General features: G+C 47.5%; 11 protein-coding genes across 11 annotated transcripts; 5 read left to right on the forward strand and 6 right to left on the reverse strand.

Annotated features, from left to right (window-relative positions):
* Positions 1-177: 177 nt before the first annotated feature.
* On the reverse strand, positions 178-1,359 carry E1B28_005684 (uncharacterized protein). Its single transcript, XM_043150260.1, has 3 exons — positions 1,043-1,359; positions 618-992; positions 178-555 (listed from the first exon to the last, which is right to left on the reverse strand). The coding sequence occupies exons 1-3, from the start codon at positions 1,179-1,181 to the stop codon at positions 272-274; spliced, it is 798 nt and encodes a 265-aa protein (XP_043011347.1). The 5' UTR covers positions 1,182-1,359; the 3' UTR covers positions 178-271.
* Positions 1,360-1,533: 174 nt separating this feature from the next.
* On the reverse strand, positions 1,534-2,426 carry E1B28_005685 (uncharacterized protein; the record flags this gene model as incomplete). The annotated part of the gene is made up of 3 exons (XM_043150261.1): positions 1,534-1,811; positions 1,886-2,266; positions 2,321-2,426. 3 exons carry the CDS (start codon positions 2,424-2,426, stop codon positions 1,534-1,536), a joined length of 765 nt encoding a protein of 254 aa, XP_043011348.1.
* Positions 2,427-2,721: 295 nt separating this feature from the next.
* E1B28_005686 (uncharacterized protein) lies at positions 2,722-4,247 on the reverse strand (the record flags this gene model as incomplete). The annotated part of the gene is made up of 10 exons (XM_043150262.1): positions 2,722-2,996; positions 3,046-3,128; positions 3,192-3,214; positions 3,278-3,462; positions 3,515-3,565; positions 3,624-3,779; positions 3,843-3,956; positions 4,009-4,065; positions 4,119-4,127; positions 4,181-4,247. The coding sequence occupies 10 exons, from the start codon at positions 4,245-4,247 to the stop codon at positions 2,722-2,724; spliced, it is 1,020 nt and encodes a 339-aa protein (XP_043011349.1).
* A 258-nt stretch (positions 4,248-4,505) lies between these two features.
* On the reverse strand, positions 4,506-6,023 carry E1B28_005687 (uncharacterized protein; the record flags this gene model as incomplete). Its single annotated transcript, XM_043150263.1, has 1 exon — positions 4,506-6,023. The coding sequence occupies one exon, from the start codon at positions 6,021-6,023 to the stop codon at positions 4,506-4,508; it is 1,518 nt and encodes a 505-aa protein (XP_043011350.1).
* A 478-nt stretch (positions 6,024-6,501) lies between these two features.
* On the reverse strand, positions 6,502-7,904 carry E1B28_005688 (uncharacterized protein). Its single transcript, XM_043150264.1, has 7 exons — positions 7,599-7,904; positions 7,472-7,537; positions 7,382-7,406; positions 7,168-7,330; positions 6,877-7,108; positions 6,673-6,814; positions 6,502-6,614 (listed from the first exon to the last, which is right to left on the reverse strand). Exons 1-7 carry the CDS (start codon positions 7,671-7,673, stop codon positions 6,592-6,594), a joined length of 726 nt encoding a protein of 241 aa, XP_043011351.1. The 5' UTR covers positions 7,674-7,904; the 3' UTR covers positions 6,502-6,591.
* Positions 7,905-9,121: 1,217 nt separating this feature from the next.
* Positions 9,122-10,878, forward strand: E1B28_005689 (uncharacterized protein; the record flags this gene model as incomplete). Its single annotated transcript, XM_043150265.1, has 11 exons — positions 9,122-9,186; positions 9,239-9,273; positions 9,324-9,493; positions 9,607-9,668; positions 9,730-9,765; positions 9,814-9,827; positions 9,887-9,983; positions 10,060-10,200; positions 10,268-10,283; positions 10,334-10,388; positions 10,436-10,878. The coding sequence occupies 11 exons, from the start codon at positions 9,122-9,124 to the stop codon at positions 10,876-10,878; spliced, it is 1,134 nt and encodes a 377-aa protein (XP_043011352.1).
* An 82-nt stretch (positions 10,879-10,960) lies between these two features.
* On the forward strand, positions 10,961-12,865 carry E1B28_005690 (uncharacterized protein). Its single transcript, XM_043150266.1, has 7 exons — positions 10,961-11,234; positions 11,296-11,572; positions 11,623-11,675; positions 11,737-11,753; positions 11,810-12,280; positions 12,342-12,449; positions 12,521-12,865. The coding sequence occupies exons 1-7, from the start codon at positions 11,088-11,090 to the stop codon at positions 12,648-12,650; spliced, it is 1,203 nt and encodes a 400-aa protein (XP_043011353.1). The 5' UTR covers positions 10,961-11,087; the 3' UTR covers positions 12,651-12,865.
* Positions 12,866-15,347: 2,482 nt separating this feature from the next.
* E1B28_005691 (uncharacterized protein) lies at positions 15,348-16,525 on the forward strand. The gene is made up of 6 exons (XM_043150267.1): positions 15,348-15,441; positions 15,506-15,667; positions 15,725-15,772; positions 15,848-15,950; positions 16,031-16,181; positions 16,249-16,525. The coding sequence occupies exons 1-6, from the start codon at positions 15,397-15,399 to the stop codon at positions 16,466-16,468; spliced, it is 729 nt and encodes a 242-aa protein (XP_043011354.1). The 5' UTR covers positions 15,348-15,396; the 3' UTR covers positions 16,469-16,525.
* Positions 16,526-19,474: 2,949 nt separating this feature from the next.
* Positions 19,475-20,220, forward strand: E1B28_005692 (uncharacterized protein). The gene is made up of 2 exons (XM_043150268.1): positions 19,475-19,787; positions 19,844-20,220. The coding sequence occupies exons 1-2, from the start codon at positions 19,477-19,479 to the stop codon at positions 20,184-20,186; spliced, it is 654 nt and encodes a 217-aa protein (XP_043011355.1). The 5' UTR covers positions 19,475-19,476; the 3' UTR covers positions 20,187-20,220.
* A 508-nt stretch (positions 20,221-20,728) lies between these two features.
* Positions 20,729-23,247, forward strand: E1B28_005693 (uncharacterized protein). Its single transcript, XM_043150269.1, has 17 exons — positions 20,729-20,938; positions 20,992-21,110; positions 21,174-21,275; positions 21,328-21,421; positions 21,475-21,509; positions 21,581-21,697; positions 21,754-21,907; positions 21,968-21,999; positions 22,053-22,146; positions 22,200-22,298; positions 22,351-22,396; positions 22,457-22,557; positions 22,614-22,737; positions 22,792-22,805; positions 22,862-22,911; positions 22,963-23,055; positions 23,112-23,247. The coding sequence occupies exons 1-17, from the start codon at positions 20,731-20,733 to the stop codon at positions 23,136-23,138; spliced, it is 1,509 nt and encodes a 502-aa protein (XP_043011356.1). The 5' UTR covers positions 20,729-20,730; the 3' UTR covers positions 23,139-23,247.
* Positions 23,248-23,546: 299 nt separating this feature from the next.
* Positions 23,547-23,858, reverse strand: E1B28_005694 (uncharacterized protein; the record flags this gene model as incomplete). The annotated part of the gene is made up of 2 exons (XM_043150270.1): positions 23,547-23,600; positions 23,667-23,858. The coding sequence occupies 2 exons, from the start codon at positions 23,856-23,858 to the stop codon at positions 23,547-23,549; spliced, it is 246 nt and encodes an 81-aa protein (XP_043011357.1).
* Positions 23,859-25,074: the final 1,216 nt, after the last annotated feature.

A 25,074-nucleotide genomic window follows, 5' to 3' on the forward strand; every position in this document is an offset into this window, starting at 1 on the left:
CCCTCCCCATTTCTTTGTGTGAGAGCCAGTGAGACCATCGTTAGCTCACACTCGCCTGAGCATGCAAAGTTGCATTGCGTTACATCAATAAAGGTCCTGGGACTGTCATCTTTTATTCTTCATTACTTACCGGCCGTCTCGGAGTGTTATGAACGACATGGGGAGGTGGTCACGAAGTTGTGAACGAGGCAGTACGTCTTCGAGATTACTTCTAGGTCTAATTAATTATATACATTACTTGCCTAATGTCTATACCCAATCCCACTCTGATCTAATTGTATAGCATATACTTTCTATAGAACAAAAACTTGATCTTGAGCAACCCAGACGGCATGATCTTGTCACTATCAACAAAATACCCTTGTCTCTCGTAAAATTTCCTCCCATGGGGCTGGAATTGGGTCGTCGTCAACACAATCGATTTCAATTTGTGTTGTCGAGCGTGAGCTTCGCAAACGTCGTAAAGCATTGAAGCGATTCCGGACCCCCGATGATCAGGGGAAACGACCATTCTTCGCATCTCTCCTGTATCCGGTCCGTGAATTCGTGACAGATCTGAAATGGTCAAGTCCATGTATTCAGTCCAATGGATCTAAAATTTCAAAACCCGTACTCACCGAGACCTATACATCCCACAATCTCTGGCTCTGAAGCACCAGGTCTGTCCACCTCTGCGACCCAGAAGCCCCTGGGTCCCGAGGTAAAGTATACATTTGGGACGCTGTCAGATAATTTGAGCTCGTAATGATCGATCAACTTGGCCAAGTCGTCTTTGCAGCTGGTATAAGCGAATGTGACATATAATTCCATCCTTCCGTGCAACAATACAGCCAGATAGACGAGAATAGCTATCGACATCGGACCTCCCACAAGGATGTTTCGAGGAATCCCAGATATGATGAGGCCTAGGGAGATGACTAGGAGAATGCAGAGACCATAGGTTGTGGGATTTTGAAAGCCATCGGCTACAGCTATTCTAGCAGGCGATCCGGCTGTATACAGAGGTCATTCGTGGATTATCGTTGGTGGACTGAACACATACCGCCGTATACAATGCACGTTTTGAAAAGATTTTGTATCTTAGTCTGGTCTGAAGGACGACAGACACGAATCCTGACTTTGTTATTGCTTGAATCACGACTATTGGTCGGAGTGACTCGGAGTTGAACAGGTTGACCCATGTCAGGAAGTGATATCTCTAGAGATAGTGAGCGGAAGGCAGTTATTGAGGTTAGAGGTTATTAAGAGTGGTCGTTCAAGAAGAGCCAACGAACAGCCTAAAGCGCTAAGGCTAAGGGCTTGATACCGCCTCAAACCCGAATGAATACAAATGAGTGCATAGCACTTTGCGATCGTTCGATGGGCGAAAGGATTATTTTGGATCTTCTGACACAGATCAGCAAAACGTGGCAGTTATCGCGCTCGTATCGCGCCCAGGAACGTTGCAATTGAGATACCGGCGAGGCCTCTCCGACATTCAAAATGTAAGATCTCTCTCATGTTTTGTCATGGAAAGTTTTCGGACCTACTAAGCTACAGCTCAAAATAATTCATAGTCGCCAGATAAAACTGGGAAGACATCATGTTGCCTTTGAATTTTACCGTTTCCGTATTCTTCCATCCAAGTCGAGTGTAAAGGCGCATTGCGTCGGGTTGGAACGTCGAAGTCGTCAGCCGGAGGGATGTTAGTTTTGTTTGCTTTGCAAACGCGGTGACTATGCGTAGCAATAACGACCCAATGCCTTTTCCTCTCTGGCTATGTAACACTGACAATCGCCGCACCTCACCGACCGAGGAACCATCCGGAGTGTCTATGAGAGAAACAGAAGGAATTCAATTATCCTGTGAGGCCCATTACGAAAAGAACAACCCAAGTAACACATACCCAGCCCAATGCATCCCACTATTTTGTACCCTTCGCCAGAATCAGACTTCTGCTCTGCAACCCAAAAACAACTCGAGCTCGTTGGTTGATAATCGCCGTCGTCTGTCGGTTCGAGTCGATAATGCTTGGTAATATCGTTCAAGTCTTCACGAAAACATTGTTCGCAGTATTCCACCATCATATTTCTCGACTGTCGTGGAATCCAAAGCACATAGGCCAGAACACCTCCTGCAGCAGATAGAATACCGGCGGTGCACAGGGCAGGTGAAATATGTTTCGTTCGAGAGATTAACCATGCGGATATTGCACCTGAAAGATAAACGAAACCGGAAAACGGATGTCTATAGAACGCTCTAGCAGAATGATCTGCAGGGGAGCCAACTATTTGAACATATGTTATGAAAAGAGGGGACATCCAAGTTGCAGTTCACTCACGTCCGTATGCCATACCCTCGTAGAACACGGCTTCCACCTGGCGGAAGTCTTCAGGACGGTAGACTCTAACGCGAAGAGATGAGTCTCCAAGTATTTGTGTTGCCATCGCCGACAGAGATTCTGAACAGAGTCCCAACTTTTGCGACTCTTTTAATCATGTCCCGGGTCCGTATGACTCGGCGGTCGGTACATTGTCCGTGGATAACTGGCGTGGTACTTATATAAGCTGTACGCGCCGGGACCAGGTGCAAAAGAGTGAGCACCGCCTCTGAAAGTTTTCAATTTCACCCACGAATGTAAAAAGGTGGAGTACGACAAACTATATCGGAAATTTTCCTTGAAGCAAATCAAATGACCACGCGTGGCGAGTCTCAGTAGAGAAGCTGGCACCATCTCTACGATCAATCCACTAGTTCATGTAAACCAAAGACTTCCACCGTATTCTTCCATGCTTTCTCGGTCACGTTTTCAAACGACACATCGGCGTTCAGACGATGTATGACCCACGCCACGCCTCCAATTGAACACGGTTCGTTTCTTCCCTTCACTGGTTTTCCATAGGTGAACTTCTCGGGCTTCACGGATGTAGGAAAATATAGGGATTGAAGGGATGCGGGAAGGTAGTCGAGATGCGCTTTTGAAGCGTGAGTCGAGGTCATGGTACACCAAGGGGCATCTATACAGGACAAAATGAGCCACATGTCGCAAAATGACCATCTACCAACCAGTTTCAAACATAATTCGTTCGTGCAGTATTGCTTGAGCTGTACGAAGATTCTCTTCCGTTTTGAGCGAACAGCCGTTTACGCTGGTATCATCCCTGTGTAAGAACACTTTTATCACGAAAAGCCCATAAGAAAAGAACAAAAACCTTATTTGAAGGCCCATACTCATCTGCCAGATTACATACTTTGGAGTGAGTTCATTTCATAGGGGAGGTTGATGAAATAAGCCTACCAATTCAGCGACTTCCTCAACCGTGCCCGTAAAACTGTGGACTACCCCGCCTTTCGCACCGACAGAACGCCCACCGTCTTCACCAAAACCTTCTTCCCTCAAGATGGTAACAAGATCTTCATGAGCAGTTCGAGAGTGAAGGAACAATGGGAGATGATATTTCTTTGCTAACTCGAGTTGCGATCCTATCAATACAGGGATGAGCGCTAGCCGAAGTTTCGAATTTAACGAACGTACTGAAGTAAGTCTTCTGGACTTCTTTTGGGGCGAAATGTAGTCGGTCATAGTCTGATCAAAACGAGGTCTCAGCAAACACAAGTCTTACTTCTCTGCGCGAAGGACTCACCCAATCCGCATTCCCCAATCGCGACCACTCTCCCTTTACCAGTCAAATTGACAGCAACGAGATCATCTAATGCCTTTAAATAACCTTCCGGACCTCCTTTGAACTTGTCGAACTCTCCGGATCGAGTTGGATGACAGCCTACTGTAGCGTATAATCCTGAAGGCAAACGCAATATTAGTCAAACAGCGCACTTTCCATCCATCACGAGATTGTATTCACCATGTTCCTTTGCAAGTTTTAACGCTTCCTTGGATTCATGCAGACTTCCACCTGTGATTATCATACTTTTTACACCCGCGGCAGCCGCTCTTTCCAACATGGCCGCGAAATCGTCTACGAACTCGATGTCAGTCAGCGAGACATTGAGCCTGGGCCAAGGACCGACCATCGTGTTTCCTCTTCCCCCGATAAAGACCTCTAAAGACGGGGTCGGTCAGGTTGACTAAAGCCAGTCGGTTACTCGCGCTTTAGTTGCGTAAAGTGAGTTGATGTCACCTCCAATATCTGTGAGCCGTAAGAATTGTTGTTATTGAAATTTTGGGTAGAGGTCGACCTGCCTATATATCGATGGGCGAATTTTACTGCTTGTTCTACAGGCTTGGATGCAATGACGGTGTTCGGCATGGGGCTGAAACAACGACTGTCGCAAGTAGTGTCGGCACGTGCGCATCCACTAGATAATCCATAAACGCATCTTTCCCCAAAAATGCTGAAGCAACTACATGATATTTCTGATAGCCCAGAGGCTCACGTTGTACTTAATAGTAAGTCTGATTGAATGCTCCTGTTCAGTGGAATGTTGGTGAATACCACAACTCTACTATACTGCAGGATCCCACATGTTGCTGAGACCAGGATCGAGAGAGTAAGGCGTTGAAAGTGTTACGCAGATTTGGGGATGACAACAATCCCATTATTCCTCGCGCTGCCCATCTTCTGATCGAAAAGAGACACGAGGCTAATTTCCCAGGTCACCGACGATTCCGCCAGTTGCTCTTCAATCCACTTTTGACGATCCTTCAGGATAGCACTCTCAACCACTGATCCAAGGGAACAACGTGCCAAATGTAGCCGTTCTAGCTCCCGAGCGCGTGCAGAATTCGGGGGATCGGACGCATCTGAGTACAATGAATGGGAACGAGGAAGTTTGTTTTGGATGAGATTTGATGATTCAGATACGTGGCAACCAAGACATGAAGAATTTGAGGTGTCACGCGAGGAGTAGAGTCGCTCCTCCACATGCTGCATGAAAAGGTCCCAGCTCTCGTACGCTGAATTTGGCAGCTTCCCAAGACGTTGAAAAAGTACCGAGGTGCCAGTGTTCGATGTATCATTCCCTATGTCAAACTCATTTTCAGTTGCAGGAGAACGAGAAGTTGAATCTGATGGGTCGATGGAAGTGGTGAGTGAGCGAAAGGTAGGCGCAGCTATAGTTCTTAAATTCCTTCTTGGTGTAGGTGCTTTTGCATTCTTGTAGGCTGAGAATTCGCTTGGTGCTATGAACTCCCTTGTGCCAACCCCTGCTAGTATCGGAGAAGCCATGAAAGTGGCAGCATCTCCCAATATAGGACCGACCAAAGCCCTCCAAATGACCTTACGAACTCCCAACTCCCATTTCTGCTTATTTCTTTCTTCCAACTTTCCCTGTGCGGCAAGGTGATACGCGCTTGCTGGAAGCGGGTTTGGGAGGCCAAACCCGTGCAGTAAAGCATCTCCTTGGGAAGAAATAGGAAAGTGGTCGGGACGTAGAAGGTTGTAACAACAAGGAACGGTGACTGCGGCGGAGAAGTGCCAGCGACGATCTCTGGTGCCTTCGCGGTCGGCACGAATGAAAGCCTGAAACGCGTCGATATGAAGCGACCCACATGCGTGCAATGCTACCATTAGAACTGGAATCCGTTCTTCTGGCGAAGTATCCGGCGAAAAAGATTCAACCCATTCGTCTATAGCCGTGATTAGACTGTCTGGAGCGATATCCAGGGTTTTGTGTGTGACTCTTCCTCTGGTGTCGGTAACTTTCTCTCTCGCCTCAGCCCCAGTTGTCTGATATTCGTCTGAATCTAAGGCTAGGATTGCCTTAGCTGTTAATACGCGATGGAGATAACCCTGGCCACTCCCCACATCCACGACATAGTCTCGCGATATATTTGAAGGAAGAGAGTGAATATACGACGCCAATCGAGTGATTTCGTGCACTTTCTTCATCGATACACCCTTAATCTTCGCTTTCCATTCTCGACTACTTCCTTCTAGGGGGCTTTGAATGGTAATGGGCGTTCTGTCGAGCGAGTAAGCTTCAACGTAGGCCCGTAGCTCTCGATCAGCTGGAATGAAAGGAATTTCTCGAACTTGGTTTGGGTGGTTATGGAGAATGCGGGAAATATGAGTGGGGTCAACCATCAGATCGGCCTATGTTTTCGTCTTGGCTTTATTCGACCGCTACCGCTACGACCGACCGACTCATCGCCTATAAAATCAGTATCCTGGATGGCGGATAGTTGTCGAGGTACAATTTTAATACTACTCACAGCAAGATTTGAGCGGAGTAAAGGCTGCGATCGAAGTGGAGAAAACCGTCGGAAAACCACGTGATATAGATAAACCATCTTATCAAAATTTCGGAAGCTTCCGAGTATGACGTCCCTTGACGCTAACAGGTTCTTGTTTTCTCGCTACTCCTCTGTTCCTTTGATATTTGTTAGCACTGAAAACCTGCGTCGATATTAAATAACCACCGAGTACTGCTGATGCCCTGCATCTTACTGAAGAACGATCTCGGGGCGCGACACATTCACAACCAAACTGAAGTTGGCATACCTCACTGACGCAGTTCAGCACGAGCATCGGATGCTCGAGTAATTATATGAGCCTGGGTGACCTCGTTGATTAAGTTTGATAGTATGGAGTGCGTCCAACAACGACTACGAAATACACCGGTACAAGCAACACATGAGGAGAGAGCAACACCTCAGCAAGTCAAGACCTTTGGCCCTATAATGAACAGTCATCAGCAAAAATGTGATTCGGAAGTAAAGGAAGCAGATCCTACCTGGGATAGTGTAGTTGGTAACAGGAGGCCAGTAGATTGAGATGGTGATGCCAGGGTCACTTCCCTTGTATGCACCAGGGAAGCTAACAGTAGCGGGGGATGCACTACCACCGCCGGTCACGTTGATTTGAGCACAACCAACCTATTCATAGAAGGGGAAGAAAGAGTGAGTACTATGATATATCTAGAATCACAGAGACTGACATAGAACTGAGCACCAGGGTACGTGCCAGCACCATGAAGCGCAATGATCTCGTGTCTCATCAAATATTGGCCAGACGGGACGCATTTGGGCATTGTGAACGTGTATTTACCCCCGCCGGCGATGAGCTTGTCGACGGCCCACTTCTGCGTTGACGCGTCGTACCCGTCTTCTTGGACCTTGAACCACTTCAGACCGGTAACACTGGCTGATTTGGCGTCAGAAACTTTGGCTCTGTGGAAGATCGTGTTAGTAGTTGCAAAATCGCGACCAGGATGCAGATGGTCTCTTACAAATAGGTGATGATGGGTCCTTTGTGACTGGACGCAATGGGATCATCGACGTCTCCTGGAGAAGCTCCATTGCCACCGTGGTGCCATTCGGTGGTTACCTGACCTCCGGCGGGGACGTTGATGACGGCGTCGGAGGAAGAGAGCCCAATGTTGCATATAATGTCTTTTCTGCACTTTAACGAGGATGCAATGGATTAATTCGGTGCCGACCTACCATTCAAGCTTACATCCATCACAGGCTAGTAAACGAAGGCATTCATTAGGTTCTAGCTGTTCAAAGTTTGAGTTTGGATAACCCACTTACGTTGTTCGTATTGGGCACACGAATACCATTATTGTGGCCTTGATCGGCACCATTAATGTACAACTCCTGATATTAGAAGACGTTCGTCAGTGACGGCCTCCGCGCAGAAAATCCGAAAAATAGAGACCTGGAAGATGGTGTGCCCGGAGGTAGACCCAACGAAGAGAGCAACAAGCGAAACGATGACTGCGGCCTTTATCATGGCAAATCGCTGTTGAGTTGAAAGAAGTCGACTTCCGTTAAATATATCGGCACCCAGGATGGGTGCTGGTGTCCTCCCCTCTCAAATGACGCATATCAGTGGGTCAACAGGAGAATTCTGGGTGTATCAGTTGTCGTTTTTCAGATTATATTCCGATAAATAACAAACCTCAATACAATTTCCTGAACCGGTGAGATAGCAAGCATCATATGGGTTCTAAATTGATCCCACGAATGTTCCGGAGCTTGTTCCATTAAGCATAGACCAACGCTATGCAAAGTTAGCACAGAAGGCGTTCGGAGTAGAAGTTCCAGCAAGCCTAGATGTGATACATCCTCCTCCGAAAATCATCCAAACGAGTTGTTGGCTTTCAGATGGAATTGAAATGCTCTTATTGTATTGAATCCGATAATGCCTCCTATACAACCTAGTGTGTCGGACTTGGGAATTCTATCAGTTTCAGGTCCAGGTCGGATACGACTCGGAAACAGAAGTTAAAACGTTTACCTGGATGCCACTTTGACTGGTAAAAGCTTATCAAGGCAAAGAAGCGAGAATAAAATAGTGCACCCTCTGGATTAATTAGATGGAACAGTGAAGCTGGAAGGCGGTGCCAAGCAAGGAAGGCGGGGGAAACTGCGTTATAATTACGCCGAAGTTTCTCACTACTCCGGAACTCCCGGACCGGGCGGGTGATGACGCGTGACGTCATTTACAATGGTCGTCTCTCACAACATCTTCCATGCCGCCGCAACACGATTTCCTACTGCCACTGGTACTCTAGACCACAACCTTCTTAAGATAACACTTAGGCTCTCATCCTCAATATGACCTACAACAAACCCCACACGGTGAACTTGACCGAGGAATGCTCATACTTAGCATGATTCGGTACGCCTTGAAAGTTTTCATCTTCCTGCATGGAAGACATTGGATGAGATGTTGACTTTTTAAGGCAACCGCCGGAAAATGGAATCTCGACTAGACATTGGGCGTGGAATGTCATGGAATGGTAGCTGAGCAGGGCCGAGCGATCAGAGGGACTTGGTGAACAAGGTCGATTTTGGCTGACGGTGATTTTAGCCGTCGATCGCATAAGAGTACAGCCCAGATCTTCCCTGTTCTTTCGTCAACAGGTGATCAGATGGGAACCAGACTGTTACCATTGTCAATCTTGCCCGCTTCTACACATCTGCCCGTTTCATGTTTAGTGCACTGTATCAATGGGGAGGAAAGGCGTATTTTTATCTTCCCGCGTATGATCTACTCTGCCTACAGGTACATACCACGGGTATTCAGTATTCACCCTCGGTTGGTGGCATCGACATCACCATCATGGGCACTGGTATTCAGAGGATTTCGTTGGAGCAGACTGTCCGGACCCCAGGGTGCAGCTCTCTTTATATATAATGCGCAGGGCTGCCAGATAGTTATTTACCCCGCTGATCATGGCCTATCCCGGATCGCTTTCACCAGACGCCTTGCAAGCAATCTTCGAATCCCTCGAATCAGGGTAGGTGGCAAGCTCTCGAACTTAACTTTTGCCAAACTGAAAATATCTTCAGACGAGTGGCTATATCAGCAGGTTATGCAGCGGCAGGTGGGGAGAGTTCCTCGTCGAACACTGCTGGACTCATTCCTATCTCGCAGCCCTGGTCTTATACGACTTCTTCCTGACCTTTTCCGCGGAGTTGAATCGGATGTGGTTCTTGAAGAAGAAGAACTTAGTCTTTGGGCTGTTCATAGTGCTTCGATACTCGACGATCTTCTACCAGGTTACCTTCAGCATGGCGTTTTTCCTTCCCATCCGTTCCAACAAGGTATGTTTACGAAAGACCGTTGCACCACCCTCTCACATTCGTCCACCAGGGGTGAATCCTTTCCTTCTAGCAACTACAGACATTTGATACAACGATGGCTCATCCCCTCCTAGTTGCGCGGCCATCATATACGTGGAACAAGTGATGTTTATCTTTTCATCCGCGACGCTTTCCGGTCAGTTTATCTACTGCATGTTACTCGATTAACTAGCTCATCATTACTTGTTAATTTGAAGCTATCTTCACATTGCGGACCTTCGCCATCTACCGGCGTAACTGGTACATCCTGTTTGGCCTGGGGTTCGTCGCCTCCGTCAAAGTTTTCATAAGCGCTGTAAGTAACATCTTTCCCTGAGGCTTAGCCCGATTTCATCGCCGATTGCACGACTGTAGGTCGACTTCTTTGTTTCAGCAAAAGTCGCGGCTCAGTCCCCTCAATTTCGACAGTTTGGAAGCTGCAGTCAGAATTTTGCGGGAAATTTTGCAGTATGTGAGTGACTGCGTTGGTACTTATGGGCCAAGAGCTATAGGCTATCGCCTTCACTCCATCTGACGAATCACTTCAGGGAACACTGCGTCCGCCGCCCTCGCCTTCGCCTTCGACACGATCGTGGTCACTCTGACAGTGCTCAAAACGGCACGAACATGGATGCAGACCAAGGAGGCGGGGATGAAAAACTCGTACAGCTACTACTTCTTACGAGACGGTAAGCCAGACTCATCCCTCATCTTGGTCCCAAATGTTCACAACTCTGATCAATCACACTGGTACAGGTTTACTGTATTACTTGTGAGAAACGGGTTTCTGTTCATTCTTCTTTCCCGCTGATTGATGAACAGCGGAGTCGAGTTCCTACTACTGTTCACGGTCATATTCAATCAGATCCCCGCTCTTGTGATTTTTCCTTTCATGTTCCGTGGCTATCTCTAACTCTGCTCCAGTCTATCAGGGTGGCAAGAGTAATGATCATTTTACAAACCTCGTGGGGCCCTTTCTATTCAGTGCAATGCTTATTGTATGGCTCGAAACTGAACAAAATCTGTTCGCCAGGGTGGCGCCAATCCTCGCTCAGCGACTTGTGCTCAATCTACTTTCTGTCGACAAAATTCTAAATCCCACTCTTCAAGACCAGACTTCCCTGCAGACGATGGACTTTGCCCTTGGATCAATTATCGGAAACATTGGCGCTCCCTTGGAGATTGACTGGGAAGAGGATTCGGAAGGAACTGAAGGAGATCGGGAATCCCCGAAAGCTGAGGAACAGCCTCCTTACGAAAGCGATCTTGAAGGGATTCAGATGGTGAATATTGGTGATTTGAGCTATACCGGTAAAAAAGAACCTGGTGGTAGCACGAGTGGTACTGTTATTAGGTATGTAGTGTAATACTAATAGCCTAGGCTTCCATTGTCCATCAACTGATCTTGATATCTGTGACGTCCACTTGTGACTCCTGATAACGAGAACGTACATATGCTGTTGGTCTTTCGCTGGACGGCAATGAATCAGAATATGTGGGGTGTAGGGGCGATTGGACCACCGGAATAGAAAAACTACTCTACCGAATAATTACGAGTCTTTTCACTACTTCCATCATGTCCCCCGCTAGTAGCATCCAGGTCTCAAATCCCAATCCTCTAAAGACAGAGGGCCGTCCGTCTCATTGGGTTGACGAAGAAGGAACAGCGTTCAAGAATCCCTGGAAGAGCTGGCGTGAGCACGACTGGAGAGATCAGCTCTACGTACGCCGAGTTTCGAGTTCATGACTACGCAAGAACTAATGCTCCAAATCCTCCCGCACAGATTGTCTTCAAACACTCCAAACAGTGCCCTACAGCACCAGAGAACATATCCGAGTTAATTCCCGCACGGAAGCCAACGTGGACTGGGAAAAGTACCGACGAACTCAAATTGAAGGCAATGTGGATGGGCCACGCGTCGTTCTTCGTCGAGCTTCCCGCTCGGTCGTGTATCGTAGACTCGACAAGCACACCAAGTCGCGGTGCTCGCATTCTGTTCGACCCTTTATTCAGTGAACGTTGTTCACCGATCCAATGGGCGGGATTCAAGCGAATAACTCGTGAGTTGAATCCCTTCTCCAGCCACCGTCACTCAGTCTTTGCTACTCAGCTCCCGCATGTCAAGTGGAAGACCTTCCTGAGATAGATGTGGTTGTGATATCCGTGAGTGTACCAACGTCTCTACTCCTATTATGCGCGCTTTCTCATATTTTCCTCACGATAGCACGATCACTACGACCAGTGAGCTTCCTTTCTTGATTTCATCGCAGGGCTTCCCTTAGCACAACGTTGCTCAGTCTCGATGAGGGTACAATCGCCAAATTAGCCGCCCTCCCTCGGCCACCCCAATTCTTCGCACCACTCGGCAACCTCACTATTCTCAAATCGTTCGGCGTACCGGAGGATAACTGCCACATACTCGATTGGTGGGAGAGCCGACGTGTTGAAGTTTTAGTTTCCGGAACAGATAAATCCTCTGAACCCGTATCCATTGCTTTTGACCTGACTTGTACACCCGGTCAGCACAACGTCGGACGTAACTTCACAGACAGATTCAAACACGCTAAAAGTCTCTGGAGTGGATGGGTCGCGAGGGAGGTTCTTCCTGAATCACAGTCTAACGCCGCCAAGACGGTGTATTTTGCGGGAGATACAGGATACCGGGCGGTGTTGGATGGTCAGGATGAAAACCAGGTTCCTGTTTGTGAAGCTTTTCAGCAGATTGGGAACAAGTTTGGGAGTATTGATCTTGCGATGCTTCCCATTGGGTACGTTCATATTGCGGGCTCTCTCCAGTCTCGCATGAACTAATAGGTATCTTTGTACCAGCGCTTATCTACCTCAGAGGTACATGTCTCCGGTTCATTGCTCTCCGAAGGAGAGCGCTTTAGTCTTCAAGGACATCAGAGCAAAATACGGGATAGGAATGCATTGGGGGTGAGTGTACCTTTCGTACTTCCGTCACCGGGATTTTTCTGCCACTGATTCTTACCAACTCATACCGCCAGTACATTCGTGTTGACCACTGAGCCTATCATGGATCCTCCGAAGAAACTGAAGGAAGCTTGCGAGGAAGTTGGGATCAAGGAAGGCTCCTTCGTATGCACGGATATTGGCCAAATGATGTTTTATGACTAGACGAGGGTTCCGATACAGTGACGGAGAGGTGTACGACCTGACATAGATATACGTAACGGACGTATGCTACCGTATGTCCGTCAAGAGGGAGGAAGAGTGGATATGTATCATGTATACTACATATGTCCGACATCTTGTTTCGGAATCACAACAGTAATCTCTAATTCAAATATTCGGGGAGGAGGTGATTATGAACCGCAAGTACATCAACCTCGGAGTCTAAGCATACGAAGTCGGCTTTGTGCTCATCTGGAGGCCAGTACTCCATTCCTCGAACCCCTATGGATGCTGGCCTGGGTTTCGTGCATGAAATCTGCTTGCAAACACGATGCTGATGATGGAGAGGGAGAAACCTTGGGAAGTTGTACTTCTGTACGTGCAAACCTTTGGCATAAAGGGTTGTACTGACACAAGCTGCAAAATCCTCCTCAGATGAGGTAAGGTGTATCGACCCAGCTGGCGTAATGTTTGGTAGTCTGCGAATAACGTATGAGCGACACTGTTAGTATCACCATTCCAAAGAAACCAAAGCTCCTTCCTCGGTGCTACCTTGAGCACGGTGTTTTTAAATACGACTCTATAAACGAGATTTCAGTGATCTGGTACGGTGAAGCGGGAGAATCAAGAAACCTATTTGACACAAGCAAGTTATTGTAGGTAATAACCTCCACTCGTTCCAGACTCTGTGTCAGATACTTGAATTGAAAAACGTCTATGTCAATTTGGGTAAAGAGATTGCTTTCACAGATGAAACATACTTACAACTTCCCGCATCGTCTGATTGTTTTCCACTGGCAGCGATATAGCCGTCCCTCTGACCGCAATCGTGTTACCACGAAAATAAGCTTGGCCACGACGTCCATATGCTTGACGGGAACATTTATGGCGCTAACCTCGTAAGGTACACCGAAGTACTTTGATTGGCGTAAAGAGCATCCTGGTACCCATAGAATAAACAGCCATAAAAATCCTCATTCTTGAAGTTTTCGGTATGAATGCGAAGTGTCCTGGTCTCGTCATCTGGAGGTTAGGTTATCTCCTCCCCGTGTTGAAGGTGATCGAAGCTTGGTTTTGGGTGTAAGTTGAACTGTCGATTGTGTACCCGTATATTTGAAAAGATTCAATAAAGTCAAGAGTTTACTCGAGGGCAACAACAAGATCAAGAAAACTCAGTGACTGAGCCGGCCTTGTGATGTACACCCTTTCGGTGTATCTTCCGGGGTATATGAAGATCGACGTTGAAGATCCATCGTTGGGTAGTGAGTCAACTGCTGCCTGTATTGATTGGAATTCTCCTGAAGCAGTGGTTCCTGCTCGAACTACCTCCGCTCCAGACGGAGGTGAGGTGCCTGCACGAAGAAAAAGAACTGAGATAGAGAGGAAGAGCATAGCGTAAACGAGCACGTCCAGATTTCGATGTCTTCTTTAAGATGTGGTCTGAGAAACCCTACCGCATGCCAGCTGCATACGGGCCCCAAACTTGACCATGAATATTGAGTATTTGAGTATGTGCGGGCCGTCGATATCACAATTTGGGTCACGAATCGCTGGCGGGAAAGCCCAGCCTCCTTTCAAAACATGGATAAATGATCGGTAACCCCTGAAGCAGACACACGGTTTTCAGGTGCCTTGAAAAATAGATCATCCCGAAGTATTTCAAGCCATTTCCCTTGAAAGACCAGAGCGGTGTTGTCTTGATGCAAGACATTCACTGATTATATTTGCTGAACATGTTGTGGAAGCACGTATCTCTGGAATACGAGCACAACTCACCCATCTGGGTGAATAAGAATCCAAGAAAATAGCGGACAGGCCCTTGAGGGTTCAAGAACTGATCACATATGGAGGAAGTGGAAGGGGAAGTCGGACGGCCAACACTGCCACTGTATTCCGGCCTGCCTTCAGCACTCAGCACTCAGATCTCAGACTTCAACTCCGAAATACCTTTAATTTGGGCGATAAATGTTCTCTTGTATCTTCCAAACTGTGCTCGTCCATCAACTTTCAAGCCAAGCCAATTGTGACAATTCCTGTCCATCATCGGGTTCTTCGTTGAAGCCGTTGTTACCTCTTCGCCGATACACGTCACGATCTCATTATTGAACGGGGGACCAAGCCGTGTAATCTATCTATTTCTTGGATGTCGCTCCCACTCTGCTGGCAGTCCAATTCTGATTCCGAGATCAGGTGCGAAATCCTTTTATTATTAGGAATTCAAATAGATTTGGCGTTTGCCAGGCAAGCGGATGTTTTCTCGTCGTATCTCTCAGGCTATACGGATGAGATTGTCCTTCAAGCTTCAAGCACTGGGCCATGACTTCCCAATTTGCTTCTCGTTCTAATTACCAGGCTGTAAGACAGAAATGTTCTTCTTCGGAGCCACGGTCTCAGTTGCGGTGGTCGTGGTAAGCCTTCCATCGCATTGCATCTGACTGTCAATGACTGAGGACGAGTTCAACAGACTTGGCTTTGCGGCCGACAAAGAAAGTATATTGTTTATGTGGGAGTCGGATACTTACAACTTAGTAACAGTTCTGTACATTAAATTCAATCACGTATTATTATTATTATTATGGATGTACATCCTTCGTAGGAGCCCGCAGGATGCCAACAGAGCTGCTTGAAGTTGGAATGGGATCTGCGTTGGATCTGCGCTTTGAGAGCAAGAACCACCCTTACATAAGCGATTCACTTTTTGCGGTCAACTCCTTCAAGTCTCAACAGCCTTTACTTTACTTTACCCAAAATGTCTGCTTTCCGGTCAAATGGAGGAAGTCGAAAGCCGTACAGCGTATGTGCATGTTCTATATAGTAGTTTTCTCATGATCAATTCGCCCTTTTCTTTGTTTCTACAGCGACCCAACGTCAATGAGCAATGGGTTCACGACAAGGCCCCCGGTGTCAAAAATGCTCTAAACAACGATGAAAAACCTCGACTACCCTCAACTACAAACCTGCCCACTACGAAACTTCAAGTTTCAAATCTACATTACGAAGTCACTCCCAAAGACCTGACCGTACGTGGTTCTTAACATCTGTCTCATCCACTCTCAAAATCGGTACCTCTCTTGCAGTCGATATTTGGACAAATTGGCACGCTCGTTCGCGAGCCAATGATTAGGGTACGAACCTCGACCTAGCCGCCCTTATCCCTGAAAAGAAAACCAACCAATCGCCCTATCACTTTCTATATCAAGTATGATCGCAGTGGACGCTCCTCTGGTGTTGCCATCATCTCGTTTGAGACACCTGCGGAAGCCACAAGAGCCAAGAAACAGTTTGACGGGATATTGGCGAAAGGTATGTGTGGCAATTCAATGGATGGCGTGGTGTCCTACTTTCACTCACCCATCTCTTCTTTTTTTTTTTTGATCATCCAGGCCAGCCAATGTCAATAACGTACGACAGTGGCCCTCCTCGTGCAAGTCGTAGGGCTGTAAGCGGCTCAGCCTTGATCAACAGAATACAGCGCCCGGCACTCAAGGAACGACTTTCGGCGGATGATTCTCAGATCCCAGACTTCGCTGGACCGTATGTATCATTAGTGCGGCTACCAGCTCTCAATACTCTTTACTCACTTCACATTCCGAATCGTTAGTGGCCCAATTCGTTCACGACCACGTAGAAGGGGAGGCAAGTCGAGCGTATCACGACCAGCACCAAAAAAGCCCAAAACTGCGGAGGAATTAGATAAGGAGCTCGACGCTTTTATGGGAGACTCCGACACTTCTCCCGCGATGACATCGGCCGCTGATGTGTCCAAGGCCTCTGAGAGCAAGGCGGCGGCGGTACCCACTCAGGATGTTGACATGGCTTGAGAAAATCTGATGTGCAATCATCTTCACCTTGAAACATTCATATCTATCATTTTCCGCGTACGATATTCAATCTCTTGGTCCATTCGATTCTAGTCTTACTGTACATATGAAACCATGTAATTGTCAAACCTTCTATGACAAGACTCCACTTGATTGTTACTTTGAACATATATGTTCTGCATTCAAACTCCTAGACCTTTTTAGGGCACTAGGCAGGATGGAATGTTACTTCCCACACCTTTACACAAGCGTCAAACCCTGCAGAGGCCAATTTCCCTGTCTTTCCGTTTGCACCATCGATCCATAGTACCGCGTTGACGCCCCCTAGTCCGACGTTCTTCAGTGCAATATTCTTTAAAGGCTTATCCACACTCCAGACATATACGTGTGTATCCAAAGAACCAGAGGCGCAATGCTTCGAATCGGAAGTCCAGGCCAAAGAGTTGATTCGGGCCGAATGAAAAGACCATCGTGAAGTTATGAGCTGCCATGACAAGATGAGGGCAATCAGTGTCCATTAAAAGTCAGCCCAGGTTCAGGGTAAACTCACTTTCCTTTCCTTTAGATCGAATAAGCAGATCCTTCCGCTAGACTGCATAAAGGAATTAGTCGTCGTACCGAATATGTCCGACGCATTTTAGCGCGTATTCATTCGGACTCACATCTCCAGATGCTAATAAATTTCCATTTGGCGAAATCGCCAATGCGCTTACGACGCCTTTGTTACCCTCCAGAACCGTGGATTCCTTCAGCGATTTCCCATCCCAATCGTATAGATGAATTTTTTGATCCTGGCAGCGAGGAAGTAAGATAGCCGCCCGGAGAACACGCACAGAAGATGATAGGTGCCTGCGTACCTCGCCGCCAATTGCAACAGTCTGTTTCCAGGTATTGACCGTTACAGGAGTGTATTTCGGAGCGAAATCAAACACCTTTTGGTTTGAACGAATGACTTCCACACCACTGTTCTCTACAACAACGACCGAGTCGTCCTCTGTTACAGCGATTGCTTTCGGTTGCGACGCAGTAGATATTGATGCTTGTCTTATCATTTGAAGAGTCAGTGAGAAGAGAAATCCTGTTGGAGAAATCCGACTGACGTGAACCCGTTTTCAGCTATATTTATCTCCCTGATGCAATCGTCGAAACCCGCCGAATAGACCTGGGCTCCTGTTGGAGAGGCGGCAAGGCCTGTGATGAGACTTGTATGGCCTTGACCTTGAAGATGCGAAGATTCGGAGTTTGAGTAGAATAAAATCCGGCCATCAGCGGTGCCTGCTAGGAAGGTGTCCGAACCAGTACGTGCAACTGCAGTGATCGACTTTTGGGGACTCTGTGTGGAACAATTTTTTTTAAACACCGTTATCTTTAGGAATAACGCTGGATACAGACGCTGATCACCCTAGCGGGCTTATTGGCTGCCCTGACGTCAAAGACATTGAGGTCGCCACTGAGGGACAAAGAGACTATGGTGCTCTCCCCGCTCCACGTATTTCCGACTTGCTGATGACTGACACCAGAGCCAACGGTCCAAACGTTCACAGCTTTACGTGTCTCTATGTCCCCTGCGGCAGAACATCAACGCCAGCGGACAATGGTTACCACACGGCTTACAAAGTTTGACGGTAGCATCCGCAGCGGACGTCGATAACGATTTGGAGTCCGTACTCCACGAACACGCCGTCTAGGAAAATTTTTGGTGATTGGGATATTGAAGACTGTAAATTGTGAGACGTACAATGGTGCCTTTATGTGGGCTATCCGTTACTTCGGCAAGAGTATCACCAGTCTTGCCGTCGTACAGAAAAACTTTGAAATCGGAGCCGACACTAGCGAAAGTGTCCCCTGAAGGTGAATACCTGACATCCTGTACGAATTTGGTGTGCGTTCTGATAGTCTATTCGGATATTCAGTGAGATGGATGTTGGACGTTGAGCTCAATAAACCTTATCAAACTTGAAAGGAACGCCTAGACACGGAAGCGTTAGTGAGGTGTCTGCTTTCGTTGAAGAAAAAAACGGATTTACCTTGATGAAGGATGATACTTGTATCGTCAGATGCGGTAACGGCTCGAAATGGTCTTTGATGACGAATAGATACAGCATTGATCACCTGGAAAAGCCTTAAAATGAGACGTAGAGACCAGGAAAGACCAAGAGCTACCTTTGAATGTCCTGTGATTTCACCAGTAGATGAGCCAGTATCCATCATGAATGCGTGACTGAATCTGTGGTCGTTGGTCATTGTCCTGCGCAACGGCTTCGATCTCTTCGCACAACATACTTTTCCTTTCCATCGCCAACGGCAACAATCCGTTTACTTTCTCCGTCCCATTCGAGGTCATTACTTGTGAATTCACCTAAATCAGTGATGGACTGGATGAGTGTAGAATCGATACGCACATTCGCCCGGAAATCACTCTGTATTCTCCTTTCAATACTTGGTCTTCTCCAACGGTATCCCATATCCTCACTACCACATTAGAGTCAGAAAGTGGAAGTTAACACCGATTGCGTTTCTTTCTTCTAACCTGTTCCAATTGCATCTGCAGATGCGCAGTAGTATCCAGATGGCGAGATACGAGCTACAGTCGTGTTCTGCACATGCCCAGCGTATACCGTAGAAGCGGTCGTGTTCTAAGCAGCGTCTCAAGCTCAATCGGTTGAAATGGCCACTTATACGCACCTCCAAATCGTGTATCTTTCAGTCAATGGACATCAGCAATTCCTTTACAGCTCCTGATCCAGGACATACAATAACGGATTTCCCATTTGCATAGACGATCTTGTTCTTGTGAGCGCTAAGTTTCGTGGACTGACCTCTTTCTGTTATCGGGTTCGATGGATATAACTGAAATCGTTTGAAGGACATTATGGTATGGTCGTCTAAGGCGAGCTAGCGACAATTGTTCGGCCCGGAAATCCGGGTATCGTTTCCCACACTCGGAATCTGGTATCTAATCTATCCCTTGTCATTGATAAATGTATGCCAGCTCAAACGGTCGGGCTATGGTTTTCCCAACCGTCGTCGTCTTCTCGAAATCTTGTGCTGCTATCGGCCTTACCAGTTCAATGTCACCCGAAGTTCTCGCAGAGAGACTTATTATTGCAATGTCGCTCTCACGCATACGTCTCTCGATCAGCTTCTTTGAACTATTCATGAGCAACGTTTCTGACTACCTATCTGGGACTCGAAACGTTGCGACAGCGCTCACGAACGGAAGGATAGCGGGAAGAACGACTGGAAATTCTCCGCAACAGTTTTGGCCGACTTTGCTACTTGGGATTTCCGGTCATTGTGGGCAAAGTTGTACATCTAGGTGAGTGCTGTCAATCCCAACATCCGGGATGTCGACATGTTCCTGAAGAAAGTCAGCGTCATTTCTCCCTCTTTGCCAAGTCTTCCTCCTTCATCGGCCGATGCTGAATGTCTCTCAAACGCAGAGGAGCACTCCGTTTCCAAGCCATCAAGCGTCCCGCTGTTACGCGATCCTGGTGCATATGAGGGCCAAGGTCAGCTGTCTTTGTTCGGCCTATTTTCGTTTGCAACGACAGCGAATCCTGCTAAGTTAAAACTATGTGGGCGCCGCTTGAGCGGAGCTTATCCTCGCGACGCTTTCCGTCTTCTCCATCCGTTTGTAGGCCGCATGCAGTTCTCACATGCACAGATTAAAAATGGATACATATACATTTCGTATGGAATCAGAATAGATCGATGAGGGAGTAACCACGGACAGCCACATTTCATCCCAGAATAGTTCGTCAGTCGATAACCCGAAGGTGATGGAACTCATCCACAAAGTGGATCTGATTGTGCCTCGCCCCGTGGACACGGTTCAACTAAGTAATGTTGAATGATCAGAATTCCAACTGTTAACGAAGGGATTTCATTCTGTCGTGCCACAGGGCCGCGAGCGAAGGTTAGATGGGTGATATGGTCTATATCATTTGGCCTCCCAAGTACTGCTCCCACTGCTCTGTGACGTGGAGAAAGAAGAAAACCTTTGAAATCTGCAAGATGTAGGGCACAGCTCTCGTAAGTAATCGGACTACCAGTCCAATAATGAGCCAGTGACACTAGTCGATCTCTCGCTCCACCACAATGCCGACCCCGGCATCTCCAGTACCTACAGATATTTTCGGCCGATTTGCTGACCCCAGACTCCGCGTTCCTTCTCCGAGATGAGCGATAATTTGAAAATTTTATTCTTTCGTTACGTCAGGGTGGCCACAGATATAAACTTATAAAGAGCGGCCAAATCAATGTCGACACGTCCTTCAGTGACAATGTCCGAAAAACACTCTCATGGCTCAGAGGAGGATGTCAAGGCCGAAATCCTTCAAGCCGAACAACACTCTCCTCATACTCGTGGCGAGCCCACCGGCTCCTGGCTCGCTGAGGAGAAGAAGTTGGTGCGCAAGCTAGACAGGCGTATCTTGCCCATGGCGTGCCTCCTTTACCTCTTCGCTTGTAAGTCCATGTCTCGCTGCCACAACCATCCTGAACGCTTCAACACCCAACAGATCTTGACCGAACCAACCTTGGCAATGCAAGGTTACAGGGTCTGGAAACAGACGCACTCGGTGGGGATAAGACCGGGATTCTATTCGACTGGGTCTCCTCTGCGTTCTTCTTCTCTTACGTGAGTCTTTGTGGGTGATCACAGTCTTATCGACCTTTTTAAACTGGTTATACTTCTTTCCAGATTCTCCTCCAGATTCCCGCGACAATCGTGTCGAAGTTGTTCCCCCCGCGTGTTTGGCTGGCTTGTGCAGCTATAGGCTGGGGAGTCGCTTCAACTTTGATGGTAAGCCTTAACGTCACCCTCCTTCACCCAAAGTCCTCACAAATGTTCTTAGTCGACATGTTTCAATTTTGCTGGACTGATGACCACAAGAGTCTTCCTGGGTGTCTTCGAGGCGGGCTTCGGACCAGCCATACCCGTGTATTTCTGTTTGTGCAGTTTCACTCAGACGCGTCCTCGGGTTCTGACCTGTTATCAATAGCTTTGTTCTACACCAAAAGTGAAATGGGACTCCGGGTAAGTAAAAGTCTATTGCTTTTTTGATTTTCAATGATCCCGCCGGTTTCGCTGACCCCTGCTTTGCCTAGATGGCTTACTGGTTCGGTTTCGCGGCTGTGGCTGGTGCCTTTGGAGGTATCGTGGCCTTCGGCATTGGAGTGGCGCACGCTAGTGTCGCCAATTGGCGTCTGCTTTTCATCGTAGAGGTTGGTGTCGGTATTTCAAATTCCAAACATGAGTCTCTGATATCCCTGGTCACCAGGGTCTTCCCGCAATTGCACTCGGGGTCGCCACTCTATTCCTACTGCCGAATAGGCCCGAAAACACAAGTTATCTGAATGAACGGGAACGGGAACTCGCATTGGCTCGAGTCAATCGCGCCACCAGCTCAGACGTCGGACAAACTGTCAACAAAGGTACATGAAATTATTATAACCCGTTCTCAGCAACTGTTTTTGACGAAGATGATCTATCAGCTCATATTGGCCTTGCTTTTCGTGATTGGAGGGTAAGCATCATCATATGTGCTGAGATGGGTTATGCTTATCGGTGATATCATAGATATACCTCGGTGGAGTCATCTACTTTGGCTTGAACGCGTCTCTGGCGTCTACGTCCGCCTTTCTACCAACCATCAACCAGTCATTCGGTTACTGTGTGTCGTCATTTTTCGCTTATTTTTTTGCACTGTCTAAAAATATACTACAGCTCCCGCTAAGTCACAACTGATGACCGTCCCACCCTACGCCGTAGCTGCCGTTGTCTTGACTGCTTTGTCGGCTTTCTCGGATCGTCTACAAAGTCGAGGTAAGCCGTCAGCTTATCGACATGTTTGTAGGACTCAGATTCAAACCCTCAGGCATTTTCATGATGATCTCCACCGCAATCGGAGGAGTGGGTTACCTGTGAGTTTGAGATCATATTCCTCAAGGACAAATGCTCATACAAACTCTGGATGGTATCAGCATACTTCTTGTGGTGCCTACAAACATCTCTGCGCGATATTTCGCAACATTCTGTATCACAAGTGGAACATACACCGCCATTGCAATTATTATCGCCTGGTGTAGGTATTCTTACTTTTTCGTTACCGACTAAACCTGACATGTCCGTGGAATCTAGTCGCCCATAATCTTGGATCTGAAACGAAGAAAGCCACTGGTATACCGATGTTCATGGCGATCGGTCAGTGCGGCAGTGTCCTTGGATCCCATCTGCTACCCAAAATTGAAGGGCCAAGATATATGTGAGCAAAATTATTAGTCGACCTGCTCCAACTCATACTGACCCTCGTGTGTAGTAAAGGATTTGCTGGTTGGTGTCTATCCATCATTTTAACTACACTTTAGTTAACCTAGCCCCCCGTACAGTTTGCTGCGCGCTAGAGTTCGTCGCGACCCTTTGCTCCTTCATACTCACAGTGAGTCTTCCACGATCCAGGTCTGTTTTGAACTTACTAACGGTTTCCAAGATATCATATCGTATGGAAAATGCTCGCCGTAACAAAAATTATGGTGTTCCAAGTGCTGAGGAGCGGGTAGACGTCAGCGAATTGGCTGACAAGGTGAGCGTCGAATACAGGTTCCGATGTACTTTGAAACTGACGGTAGATCATCTCAGGCTCCCACTTTCCGTTACATTCCATGAAAGGATGAAGACAGGAGACGGGATATTGAATAACACAAGTATATGACTTGTGATTGTATTCCAACAGGCAGTTTAGTTATCATATAATAATATTCATGTTCTATCGCCAAGTGCTGCTTGAAATTTGTTGTTGAAGAGCCGCCGCCGTAGGCGTGACGGCCTATTAAACCACTGTCTGCTTCTCACGAGTCAATTTCGCGTCCGAAAACCCCAGGTGTGATTGAGGGGATGGGGTATTGATTGAGTGATGGGCCCTGAACTAGGCCTAAACGGAGCAAGAAATCAGAACACAAAGGAACGTTAGACCTCGATGGTAAGTTAAACTCGAGGAACTTGAGCGTCGTACTCCCTGTATTCTCCGCATAATGACCTAGGAACGCGCGGTAGTCCGCTTTCAGTGTGGGAGCATCATGTGTGTCTAACGCCACCAAAGGACGGAGGAATATAGCTCACATCACCGGCCTAAACCAAAGTTGAAGATTGATGAGTGGCGACGAAAAACAGAAAGAACGGTAGAAACCTACTTACCTGAAAGTCAAATGGTTCTGCAACCCCTGACGATGCGAAGACCGTGGCCTTTGCATCCCCGTGCTGGGAAGGGCGATAAGTACCAACCAATGTAGTTACCTCCCCAGGGTCCCGTGAAGAAACAGCATTTCGGTTGTGTGGGATGCGACTATACTCAGAACATATTAACTCAGACTTTGCGACAGCCCGCATCAGTTGGCTACTCACACGGAGTTCTATGCAATAATGTGGTTCGTCGGAGTTGGGAAACAGAACGGTTGAACAAGGTTGCTGACCACATTACCACCAAATTCGACAGTGACTTCGATAGCACTTATTTTCTCAGCGACCTTGAACGACCCTTAGAACCCCCTCCCGGTGCCTTTGTGGGAGGAACAAAAAGTATAGGTTCTTCTGTTGTTCGGGATGACCTGATCGGATTGTTCGCCCGAAGCAGGTGGATCACCTACCAATACGGTCAGTCAGATGTTTCAGTTCAATCTTGGGAAAACAAAGAGGCGTGAATCGGGAAAATGATCAAACAAGCCCTGGTCATCTCCTTCGCTATGAATTCTTTCGGGGTATGCGAAAGCCAACCCATTAACCCAAACGTGGTCTCCTCTGAAAATTCTCCCGAATTAAAAATTAGGACGAATTCCGCGCCACCGAGAGTTGAGTTTTTTGCTTAGGGAGGCCAGCAGGGAAGCCACAGATCGCCAGGGGTGTCGGAGCTATCATTGTGAGTTAAAGTGGAGGGTGACATGTGCCTACTCACCTTTGACGGTGAAGGCTCGGACTTCTCCTGAAATTAGATAATTGTACTCAAACTCTGCGTAGAAAATTAATCAACTCACCTCAAGAAGATTGGCCCACTGATGCAGGACTCTAGAGTTAATGCTTTCATCGGCAGTATCCCCGAACATGCTAAGTAGAAGTGATGTTTAGAATGATGCGGTATAAACCACAGGATCTGTGGAGCCCACTTACGTTCTGCAGCAGTATGCCAACGTAGCTTGCCGTCCAGGTGGCCAACTAACCGTACGCATAGCACACGCCTTCATCCCATATTCACGCCTCGATTCAGAAATCGAAAGGTCCACGTCGGTGAGCTTGTACTAAGATCCATAAGGACATCGTGATTCACCTGCGAGGTCAGTGGCAATAAGTAACTCCCTAGCTGCGGCGTAGTCAGCGCAAGAGGAATCTTTTAGTCACTTGCCGGCCTCCAGGCGTAAGGCGATCTGCGGGTCATACAATGTTTGGCATCGCCGCGTGGTCAGTTAATGAGGATGCTAAGAGGGAGTATTGTGGGGCCGAAGCAGAGGGGCGCCGTGTGGTCCATTAACCGACTCGGTGCGAGCATCATGTAGCGAGCGATGTAGAGCCGCAACACACAAAATAGAATGGGATATGGAGAAAAACAACATGA

Source organism: Marasmius oreades, chromosome 3, assembly GCF_018924745.1.
Source record: "Marasmius oreades isolate 03SP1 chromosome 3, whole genome shotgun sequence".
Lineage (NCBI taxonomy): Eukaryota > Fungi > Basidiomycota > Agaricomycetes > Agaricales > Marasmiaceae > Marasmius > Marasmius oreades.

Coding starts and splice junctions, on each gene's coding strand:
- E1B28_005684 (XM_043150260.1), bottom strand. CDS start 1,181: ATGGGTCAACCTGTTCAACTCCGAGTCACTCCGACCAATAGTCGTGAT. Junction 993..1,042: donor AACGTGCATTGTATACGGCG/GTATGTGTTCAG, acceptor CTCTGTATACAG/CCGGATCGCCTGCTAGAATA. Junction 556..617: donor TGTGGGATGTATAGGTCTCG/GTGAGTACGGGT, acceptor TGACCATTTCAG/ATCTGTCACGAATTCACGGA.
- E1B28_005688 (XM_043150264.1), bottom strand. CDS start 7,673: ATGATAAAGGCCGCAGTCATCGTTTCGCTTGTTGCTCTCTTCGTTGGG. Junction 7,538..7,598: donor CCGGGCACACCATCTTCCAG/GTCTCTATTTTT, acceptor TTCTAATATCAG/GAGTTGTACATTAATGGTGC. Junction 7,331..7,381: donor GATGGATGTAAGCTTGAATG/GTAGGTCGGCAC, acceptor AGTGCAGAAAAG/ACATTATATGCAACATTGGG.
- E1B28_005690 (XM_043150266.1), top strand. CDS start 11,088: ATGTCCCCCGCTAGTAGCATCCAGGTCTCAAATCCCAATCCTCTAAAG. Junction 11,573..11,622: donor GGGATTCAAGCGAATAACTC/GTGAGTTGAATC, acceptor TTTGCTACTCAG/CTCCCGCATGTCAAGTGGAA. Junction 12,281..12,341: donor CTTGCGATGCTTCCCATTGG/GTACGTTCATAT, acceptor TCTTTGTACCAG/CGCTTATCTACCTCAGAGGT.
- E1B28_005691 (XM_043150267.1), top strand. CDS start 15,397: ATGTCTGCTTTCCGGTCAAATGGAGGAAGTCGAAAGCCGTACAGC. Junction 15,442..15,505: donor GAAGTCGAAAGCCGTACAGC/GTATGTGCATGT, acceptor TTGTTTCTACAG/CGACCCAACGTCAATGAGCA. Junction 15,951..16,030: donor TGACGGGATATTGGCGAAAG/GTATGTGTGGCA, acceptor TTGATCATCCAG/GCCAGCCAATGTCAATAACG.
- E1B28_005692 (XM_043150268.1), top strand. CDS start 19,477: ATGGTTTTCCCAACCGTCGTCGTCTTCTCGAAATCTTGTGCTGCTATC. Junction 19,788..19,843: donor GGGCAAAGTTGTACATCTAG/GTGAGTGCTGTC, acceptor GAAGAAAGTCAG/CGTCATTTCTCCCTCTTTGC.
- E1B28_005693 (XM_043150269.1), top strand. CDS start 20,731: ATGTCGACACGTCCTTCAGTGACAATGTCCGAAAAACACTCTCATGGC. Junction 21,276..21,327: donor GAGTCGCTTCAACTTTGATG/GTAAGCCTTAAC, acceptor AAATGTTCTTAG/TCGACATGTTTCAATTTTGC. Junction 22,397..22,456: donor ATCGGAGGAGTGGGTTACCT/GTGAGTTTGAGA, acceptor GGATGGTATCAG/CATACTTCTTGTGGTGCCTA.